The 10,074-nt window shown below is 40.3% G+C and overlaps 1 protein-coding gene across 1 annotated transcript; it reads right to left on the bottom strand.

Annotated features, from left to right (window-relative positions):
- Positions 1-6,238: 6,238 nt before the first annotated feature.
- On the bottom strand, positions 6,239-7,239 carry LOC129757896 (fatty acid hydroxylase domain-containing protein 2-like). Its single transcript, XM_055755274.1, has 3 exons — positions 7,137-7,239; positions 6,443-7,073; positions 6,239-6,380 (listed from the first exon to the last, which is right to left on the bottom strand). Exons 1-3 carry the CDS (start codon positions 7,237-7,239, stop codon positions 6,239-6,241), a joined length of 876 nt encoding a protein of 291 aa, XP_055611249.1.
- Between the last annotated feature and the right edge of the window lie 2,835 nt (positions 7,240-10,074).

Below are 10,074 nucleotides of genomic sequence, written 5' to 3'. Positions count from 1 at the left end.
ATATCACAAAAAGTACTTAATCCATTTCATTTTTTTTTGTAGTAGTTCCATGTAGTTGGGAATTTGACTTGCAATCTATTGTTTTCAAGTCGCTTAGCAGCATATTCTATAAGTCTTTATAGGCATGGTTCTAATCAAAGGTTTGGAGGTTGTTAGGCAAGTACGGCAGAGGTCCAGGGTTTATTTTCTTTTGATATCCAACGCATAGACTATGTGAAAGGTAGCTGTCGTAACCGGTGGGGTTGTCCTTTTCGATGAATCCGAAGCTAGTTCTCCGAGACGCCAATTTTAAGGAATTTCACAACTTACTAGACACTGACGAGCAAAAATGCGATCTGTGCTTTTCTACAATACTTTACCAACTGACGATTTCTCTCCGGGTCATGCTTGTTCTACACTCTCAAAGAACTTGAAACTCTCGACCAGCGATTGCTGTCTATCGATCCCGACACCGCTTGACTTACGTAACGTTCTCTTCACCTAAATTTTCACCCCTTCTCTGTGCTGAACTACCCGCTCACTTTCTCTCATCTAGGTTGCGTTACTTTCGTTACAAATCGATGTTGCTGCCATTTTGAAGTCAAATAGCAACAGTACACGCTAACGTAAGTTTATATTATTTCCAAAACTCGCAGGGATTCCACTGCCATTCCAATGATAATGAATTTGAGCAGAGTGAGTGGTCAATTGCACTTGGTCTTGCAGGAGGTTTAGGTACTCGTGTTTTTTCACCTTTGTTCAAAATTGTTAAATTGAAACTGTCACAAATTTCATAAATAAGAGTAGAACGACTATCGTCAACTTGTTCTCCCCAGACAGTTCCATGTGAATTGAAATCACCCAGGATCAACCTTGGCTCAGGCAAAACTGAACACAGGTTCTCTAGGTGATTTCGATCCACTGCAACTCTCTGAGGCCAGTACAAACTGACAACACATAAGTCCTTACCTCTTATAGTTGTATGACATGCAACAGCTTCAATTCCTCCTGATAAAGGGAGGTGGATTCTATAAAAGGAGTGGCTCTTATTGATCCCCAAAAGCACCCCTCCATAAGAATCGTTGTGATCCAAACGGATAATGTAAAATCGTGGAAAGAGACGTTTGATTGAGAAGAAAGCAATGTTTCAGAAAGGGCAAAAATATCATAACTAGTTTCATGAAGAAGAAATTTGAACGGATCCATATTAGGAATGAGACTACGACAATTCCACTGTAAAACAGTGATATCTCCGACCTCTGGACGTAAATTAGCCGTCGAGAGGGATAAACACTGAAAGAAGGGGCTAAGTTTGCATCAATTACTTTAAAAATGTCTTTACTACAGGTAGCATTGAGGTTACAATTCCTGACCGATTCTGATGCGTTGAAAAACGTGAATACACCAATCAAAATGTCAGACAACTTGAACAGTCCCGAATGAACAGTTGGTTCTGACAAAAGTACATTAGTTTTTGGGGTCTTTGAAGTCGTCGGAATTTCTGGTATATTTTGGGGTGCAAATTTCATGGAGAATCCTGGAGGAACAAGTTTTTCTTTTAAAGATGTAGTCGGTTTTCGCCTAACTTTAATAGGAGAGCTAATGGTTGCAATTTTTTTTTTGGAACCCTGGGGTTCTTAGAAGCAGGTTTTGCGCGTTTCCGGGAGTTTGCTAAAAAAATAACCGGTTGATCTTGATCAGTGGATTCATTATCTTCACTGTCAACTGGCAGCACTGAAAAAATGTTAGTGGACTTAGGTTGTATCGGAGGCGCCGCGCTCTTCAAAATGGCGGCATAGGAACGTTTTGTCGTTCCTTTAAAGAGCGCTTTTGACTATCCCAGCGACTCTTAAATGCCTCGCACAAGGAGCTATCATGGGGTGAGCCCCCGCAAAAGACACATTTGTGTTCAATTGCTGAGCGCGCTCGAACCCCATGATGCTCCCCGCATTGGGGACACCGTTTCTTGTTACAGCAGTGCGAGGCAGTGTGCCCCAACTTGATGCAACTTTTGCAATCCATTACGCGAGGCACAAAGAGCCGCACAGGAAGCATCAACACTCCGTCAATCAAGACGTAGAGAGGGAGGACGGTACCCGCAAAGGTCACTCGGAATGAGGCTGAAGGCGAGTACTTTTTAACTCCGTTTACGACGGTGGCAGTTTGGAGTTGGCGACAATCCAAGATATCAACCGAAGTCGAATCAAGGTTCCTGAACTTACCAACGCCCTTGGACTTAACGTACTCTTCCTTCAGACTCATTTCTGTGATCACACCCTCGATTTCTACGTCTCGTGACGGAATATAGACGCGATACTCTAAATCTTAGAAATTGCTGGCTACAATTTCATTCGCGGTCTTCCGGTTGCCCACAACAACGCGCAACTTATTAGGCCGCACCTTAGTTACGCTGGATACAGAGGACCACCTTGCCAGATCTTTCGTGATCTGAACTACATTTAGGTGCTTACCATTTTTTTTGGGCCGGATGAAAACCAACCAAGGGCCAGAGAAAGCTGAGCCTTCTACGTATTTTCGGAGCCGGGTTGTTTTATCCTTCGCTGTGGATGATGAGGAATCGTCATACATCTGAGAATGGTTCGCATTTGAGGGATATCAGGCTCATCCGAATCCTCCAAATGCTCCTCATTCTCATACATCAAACCCTTTTCATCCATAAATGAAGGGTTTAACCCCCCGCCTTCGTTCATATTTTCCAACGGAGACACTAATGCCTTCCGTTTGGAAAATACGAACGAAGCACTTCATTATCGAAAGCACAAAAAAAGGGAAATAGATAGGGTAGAAAAAGAGAAAAATGAGAAATTACCAACTTGTTTCGTAGCTCGTAAACGATGATTTCGTTCAGTGTCAACGATGATCCCGATTTCGAACGTCAACAATGGCCGTCCACCACGTGGTTTTCTTCTGGTCAATTGAATAACACTCCTATAGTACTGCCTGTCCGCCTGTTGATCAGAATGCAAATTGTCTTCAATTCGTGGTCACCTTGATTAATTGGTTCCCCGATAACGGCAATCAAAGTCCGAATTATTCGAGCTTCCAAAAAAAATCCAGCCGCTCTTACGGTAGACTGAATCCGGATGAGTCCCGCTGCTTGGAAAGAAGATTCCTTTTCCGATGCTGCCGCTTATTGTGTAATCGCACGCACGGGCTATTTTTAGTTGCACCACAAAACTTCATGAATTAACTTTGAAAACTTTTCTCGAGCTTCACCAAGTGGAGGAAAAAAAGACGACCTCTCACAACAAGTGATGTGAGACGAAATGAGGGATGTAGCTAGAATGTGTTGTGAATATGGATATAATTTTCAAGGGCCAGTCTTCAGTTTACACCCTTCTGTTTTGCAGCAGCTAGGCCCTCATGATTCCCTGACTTTGCCTCTCTATCCTTCCGTTGGACTGCGCGCTTAGGGGGATAGATTTCCTGACCTTCAAGCCCTTATCTTCCCAGTTGGTTATGAACTCCTTACTTTGGAAGGGAGGTCCATTATCTGTTTGGATAATTAGTGGAAGACCCAAGGTAAAAAAGATTCTACATACAGAGCAAGGTTGGTACTTCTAGCATCAAAGAAAGAAATCTCGAATACATGTCGACTTAGCAATTCTCCTGACCCACAGCCAGGGACTGCTAAAAAGTCCGCCTGCAGAAAATCGTTCCACCGCCCATACTACCACCAAAGCCTCTTTTTGGGTATAGGGGTATTTACATTCTCTTTCCGTCAAAGATTTCGATGTACATGCGATGATGCGTCGCTCCTGGTTAGTATTGAACTGTAGTAAAACGGCTCCCAATCCGATCGGAGAAGCATCGACAGACAGTTCAGTTCGACCTTTACACTCAATATAACCTGAACGGGAGATATTTTTGAATACGTCGTGCTTTAAGTATTCAAACCCTTCCTCCTCTTCTGGGCCCCAATAGAAGTATTCCGAGTTAGCCAACGTCCTGCCTCGTTCTGTGATTCAGGTTTTCAAAAGTTTTGGATAGCACTGAGCTTGTCTTGTATTCGCATTCCATCATGTGACAGTCTGCCAATTGCATGTATTTTGCTCTGTAAAGACGGACATTATGTTCTTTAGAGCGCCGTAATACAATTTTCAAGATCCGGTCGTGTTCTAACGTCATCCAAGTAATTTTGGGAACCAGGACGTCCATGTAAAACAACTGTCTGCATTCTGCAAAGCCTCCTGGAATATGTCTGGGGCATTAGTGAGTCCAAAACATTGCCTTTCAAAACGGTATGTCCCATTGCCAGCGAAAAAAATTATCAAGTGTCTTGAGTCCTCTGGCAGTTCAATGTGGAAGTACGTGCTAGTTATATCTAAAGTGGAAAACCCACACCCCCCCCCCAGTGGAACTTTGCCCCATCTAAATCCGCAATAATGGATTCATGTGTCGGCATCTTGGGTTCGTATAATGGCTTTGTTAGGACTTCTTAAATCAACCACTAGCCTTAAGTCGCCCTTACCTTTTGGTACGACCAGTAGGGAAGAGCAAAAAGATTTATCCATCTCGTTTTTTACGCATTCAGTTATGCCTGCTTCCAGCAATTCTTGTAGTCTTCTTTCCGTTTCGTTTTTAAAAGCTGGAGGGATATTTGTATAAACACACCTTGATGGTGGTTTGCTGGTATCGTGAGCTAGCGAAACTGGTCCCATGTTAAACTTAGGGAATTCAGACGACATAACTGAGAACATTTCGCCCGCAAACAATGAGCCTATTGTCTGTTGTAAAGAAGTTTGAATAGGTACACTCAAACCCATCCGAAGAACACGGTAGCGATCCGCGGTACTTCGGCTCATAAGAGGTCTTGCCATGGGGACAACATAAAATTTTTCGAACATGACGTCAGACTATTAACCAGTCTTGGAAACGAAAGACGCATTTCGAGTGGATTTATTAGGACAAAAAAAAATCAAAACTACGACAGTGTCTGAGTGAACAGCTGAGTTGAGGTCCATAAAATTCGTAAAATCACGACAATGGTGAAGTTGGTAAAATAAGCACTGATTTGCAAGGCTGATGCTAAGCCTTTTTAGAAATGGTTCTGGCACCTTCAATAGCCGGAGATGCACAAAAAGCGCAAATTGTTATGGCTGCTGCTCTGGTTGTTTGTTCCTCTGGTAAATAAGACAGATAAATTCGAAAGCGCAAATTGTTGGTGATAACATTGTTGGGGCTGATGAGGCCATCCGATGGATATAACGGAGTGACTTAGGAAGCGCTGATTTTTAAGACTGTTGCTGCTGATTGTTTGTTTTGATTGGGCCTTCCGGTGGAAAAATACGGACTTGGCTAAGGAGTTGGCTTTTAAGGCTGCTGCTGATTGTTTTGATTTCGCCTTCCGGTGGGAAAAGACGGATTGGCTTAGGAAGCACAGATTTTTTAGGCAGTTTCTCCAATTTGTTTTTGTTTGACCTTCCGGTGGAAGAAAAAATGCGGAATTGGCTTAGGAAGCGCTGTTTTTCAAGGCATCTTCTGCTGATTGTTGGTTTTGATTTCGCCTCCCGGTGGAAAAGGGCGGATTGGCATAGGAAGCGCAGATTTTTAAAGCTGCTGCTGCAGATTGTTTATTTCGATATGGCCTTTCGGTGGAAGAGAACGAATTGGCTTAGAAAGCGCAGGTTTTTAAGGCTGCTGATTGTTTGTTTTGGTTCGGCCTTTCTGGTTGGGAAGGCTGTAACCGGATTTCAGCCCAAGGCATCGGAAAGTTGGCTGCGTTTAGCCCATGGCACAGGAATTAAGAAGACAATAATAATAATAATAAAATTAAAATGAATCATTGAAAAAGGGGAAAAGATGGCATCCTTGATATGCCTCTGGTGAAGCATAAGATTATTAGAGACAAATTCGAAGCATCAACGATAGCAATCGCTAGAATAATGTCAGACAGGAATTAACATCGAGATGAAACCTGAAAATCCTGTAAACCCTGTACCGTCCGGGATTCTACAGTTTGTAGGCGCAAATCAGTTGAACTCGCACTCAGGCGTAATCAATTAACATATTTCGATATACACATTAGACGCAGCACACATCTCGCATTCAGGCGCAGTCCACTTGGCTTGCATTAGACGCCGCTCACATTGAATGAATTGTCAGATAAGTACTACTTCAGGTCCTCAAACCTGTGGCTTCGATTTTTTTAGAATTCTAGGGTCAAATTTTCCCATTGGGCATTTTAAGTGAGTAACGCTGGAGAGGACAGAATATACTTTCTCGTATTTTATTGATTCTAATGATCCGGAAAAATTTCCCGTGCCGACCTCGTCGTCAGCAGAATTCGATCCCGCTGGAACTGTTTAGTTTTACGGAAGCTTCCCTCAGTACCGTGCAACCAATCCATGATACCGAAGGGTCCATAACAGTCGGTGTATCTAGGGAATAAGTAAACATAAAATTTTAAGACATTTTTAAAGTAAACTTTTCCGTTACTCACTTGGCATGATGATAATCGTGTCGTTCCGGGCTAAAGAAGAACGGCAGATGGTATCCGCAGTGATCCCGCATCGTTTCAATCAGCATCAGCGGGTAGTGAATGGCTGCGGTGGCCGGATGGCTTTTCATCAGGATGATCCCCAGACTGGAGGGAATAATGTTGTTCAACAGGTGCTCCAGCGGATGGCAATACAGTGAGTAGAGCGCGTACGGAGCCGTTTCCTCGTGATGCATTCTGTGAAACAACCGATAGAATGGCTTCTTGTGCATGCACCGATGCACGTAATAGACACCGACTTCAACGAAGAAAGTCCCGATACAAATATCTCGAAGAACAACCCACCCGCTAGGGAGGATTCTCATATTCGGTGCATTGGTCTTATCAGCCAACTGGTAGCCGATATAAGCTATCGGAAGCTGTACGACGAACTGATTGAACAGAATCCACAGAAATACTCTGACCATTTCAGCTTTGTCCAGAGGTTCATTTTTTCCAGGTTGGGTTTTGTACTTTCGCAAAAAGCTTGGCTTTCCAGTAAGGTCGACTATCAAAAATAAAGATCCAAACATCCAGTAGAAGGCATTGGTCCAAAGTGGGAGGGCCCAAACGTAGAGAAACTCCGGGTCGTCACCTATGGACTTCAAAGGTTATTAAGGGAACGGTTGAAGATCATTTTTCTAAACTTTGAACTTACCGATAACATCTAGTAGGGCGATCCAACAATCCTGGATGAAGTAGCGACCTTCAATGGGCGGTTGGAAATCAGCGGCTGTAAAATTCTCCAGACAGACCTCCATCCTGAACGTTCACGAGCTCATCTATCGGTTGAAGCTAGCTGATTCTGTCGACGGAAGCGATCGAAGTGTATCATAACCTTGAAAAAAAATAAAAAATAGAATTATTATTTTGTGCTTAACATCTTAATAATTTCTGGAATTGAAAATGAAAAAAAATAGCCACCTCTAAAATATGTAAAGGAAGGTCAACCGAAGAAACATTCCGATATGAGAAAGAAAGCTGCAACCACTAGAAGGTGCGAAAAATTTACTGAAGAGTACCATGTTAATATTTCGCCATTTTTTCGGAGTCCTAGTTGTTTTTGAGTGAAATTGAATAAAAGATGGCTTGCAAAAGGACAAGTCTCCATTGTTTTTGAGAGAAATTAAATAAAACATGGCTTGCAAGAGGACAAGTCCCCATTATTTTGAATTAAATAAAATACAAGATTGCTTGTTAGACAAAAAGTCCCTACTGTATTAGGATTTAATGAAAGAGGCTTGCAAGAGGACAAGTCGTCATTGATTTGAATTGATTTAATTAAAGAATGGCTTGCTAGAGGACAAGTCCCCATTGTTTTTGAATGACATTAAATGAAAGATGGCTTGAACAAGTACCTATTGTATTATAATTAAATAAAAGATGACTTGCAAGAGAACTCCTCATTGTTTTGAATTGAATTTAATAAAATATGGCTTGCGAGAGGACAAGTCCCTATTGTATTAGAAGTCAAAAAAAATAAATGACATGTAAGAGGACAAGTCCTCATTATTTTGAATTGAATTAAATAAAAGTCCCAATTTAATTAGATTTTTAAAAAAAGATGGCTTGCAAGAGAACAAGTCCCCATTGTTTTAAAATGAAACAAAATGAAGTTGTTTTTGAGAGTAATTAAATTGAACATGGCATGCAAGAGGACAAGTCTCCATTGTTTTTGAATGAAATGAAATAAATGATGGCTTGCTAGAGAACATGTCCCTTTTAAATTATAATTCAATAATAGATGACTTGCAAGAGGACAAATCCTCATTATTTTAAATTGAATTGAATAAAAAATGGCTTGCAAGAGGACAAGTCCCTATTGTATAAGAAATTTAAAAAAAAATAGATAACTTGCAAGATTACAAGTCTCCATTGTTTTTAAATGAAATAAAATGAATTTTTTTAGAGTAATTAAATTAAACATGGCTTGCACGAGGACAAGTCTCGATTGTTTTTGAAAGACACTAAATAAAAGATGGCTTGCTAAAGAACAAGTTCGTATTGTATTATAATTAAATAAAAGATGACTTGCAAGAGGACAAGTCCTCATTGTTTTGAATTGAATTTAATAAAAGATGGCTTGCAAGAGGACAAGTCCCTATTGTATTAGAAATTTAAAAAAATAGATTACTTGCAAGGTTACAAGTCTCCATTGTTTTTAAATGAAATAAAATGAATTTTTTAGAGTAATTAAATTGAACATGGCTTGCAAGAGGACAAGTCTCGATAGTTTTTGAAAGACACTGAATAAAATTCAATAAAAGATGGCTTGCAAGAGTACAAGTCCCTATCGCATTAGAATTTAAAAAAAAAATAGATGGCATGCAAAAGGACAAGTCCCCATTGTTTTTAAATTAAATTAAATAAAGGATGGCTTGCAATTGGAAAGGTCCCCATTGTCTTTAAATGAAATAAAAAAAAAGTTGTTTTTGAGAGAATGACTCATGAACTCCAAAAACTGAAAGTAACAGGAAGGGGCTACATTCTAGATTTGACTCTGCAGAATCCTACCTCGATTGTGGTTAATTTGTTGGACAAGTATCTCCTAAAATTCAAGCTTATATTAGACATATAATGGAGGGCAATCGGAAAATGCTGTATCTGGGGCAGTTGTGACCAGAAACTGCCAGACTCTGAACTCGTACTACAATGAGAATCAAATTAGATGTTTTCAAATAACAAAACATAAATGTAAGCACGGTACGCCGGAGTAAATTTTCCAAAGGATCAAAAAAATGACAGCTCAATAATCATTTTTCATCGCAGGTCACATCATCGAAAAATCAAGAGATTCAAAAAAAATTTTTTTCAAGGAAAGCAGATTAGAAACCGTTTTTGGAGAACATTCCTTTCCAGTCGAAAAAAAAAACAATCACAGTTCCCAAAGATGAGGAGTGAAAAGATTGATTAAATAACTGGGTTTTTTTTACTGTTGAAAATGCTATTTATCTATCGAAAAAGTGATAGTTAGAAACCAAAGAGGAAAAACTAATCACAATCGGGGAGAAATACCACCAAATACGTGGTGCTGGTCTTAGACCCAAATTAGGTCAAGGTCATTGTTGAAAGATCAAAGACATAGAGAATCCCTGAAGTCTAGGGTGCCTTAAAATGATTGAAAAAACATAAATTATTATATTATAACTAGCTGACCCGGTGCACAATGGGGAAAAAAGTGTACAAACCGCGAAGAAATTCAATATCTTTCATCCTACATGACCCAAATCTATGAAATTATACTTTCCTTTTGTGAAAATTTCCGGAAAATCGATTGGACATAGTTTCAAACGCCGCACAAGCTTGCGAACAGAGATATAGTGCCTTTTTAACCCCTAATTCCCCTATATTTTGTAAACATTCCAGGAAAACACTGTTTCGAACCAGAGAATTTTGAACGAAAACAGACCTATCGGGTGTATGTTTTTTCTGAGAAATCGAATGAAGGCTGTTTTGGCCACCGCACGCTTCAGAAAATGGAGTAATGGCTGTTTTAACCCTCATTTCCCCTATATTTTTCAATTATTTCTGAAAAAAGCTTGTTCGGACTTGAAAATTTTGAACCAAATGGGTTGTATCTTGTGAAGTTTTTTTCG

Source organism: Uranotaenia lowii, chromosome 1, assembly GCF_029784155.1.
Source record: "Uranotaenia lowii strain MFRU-FL chromosome 1, ASM2978415v1, whole genome shotgun sequence".
Taxonomy (NCBI): Eukaryota; Metazoa; Arthropoda; class Insecta; order Diptera; family Culicidae; genus Uranotaenia; species Uranotaenia lowii.
Note: the sequence above shows the minus strand (reverse complement) of the source record. Positions and strands in the feature narration are given on the sequence as shown.

What these genes read in the sequence shown, in the direction of transcription:
- LOC129757896 (XM_055755274.1), bottom strand. Translation starts at nt 7,239, where the DNA reads ATGGAGGTCTGTCTGGAGAATTTTACAGCCGCTGATTTCCAACCGCCC. An exon ending in CGCCCTACTAGATGTTATCG is followed by an intron (nt 7,074 to 7,136) that starts GTAAGTTCAAAG and finishes TGAAGTCCATAG; the next exon opens with GTGACGACCCGGAGTTTCTC. An exon ending in CACGATTATCATCATGCCAA is followed by an intron (nt 6,381 to 6,442) that starts GTGAGTAACGGA and finishes CTTATTCCCTAG; the next exon opens with ATACACCGACTGTTATGGAC.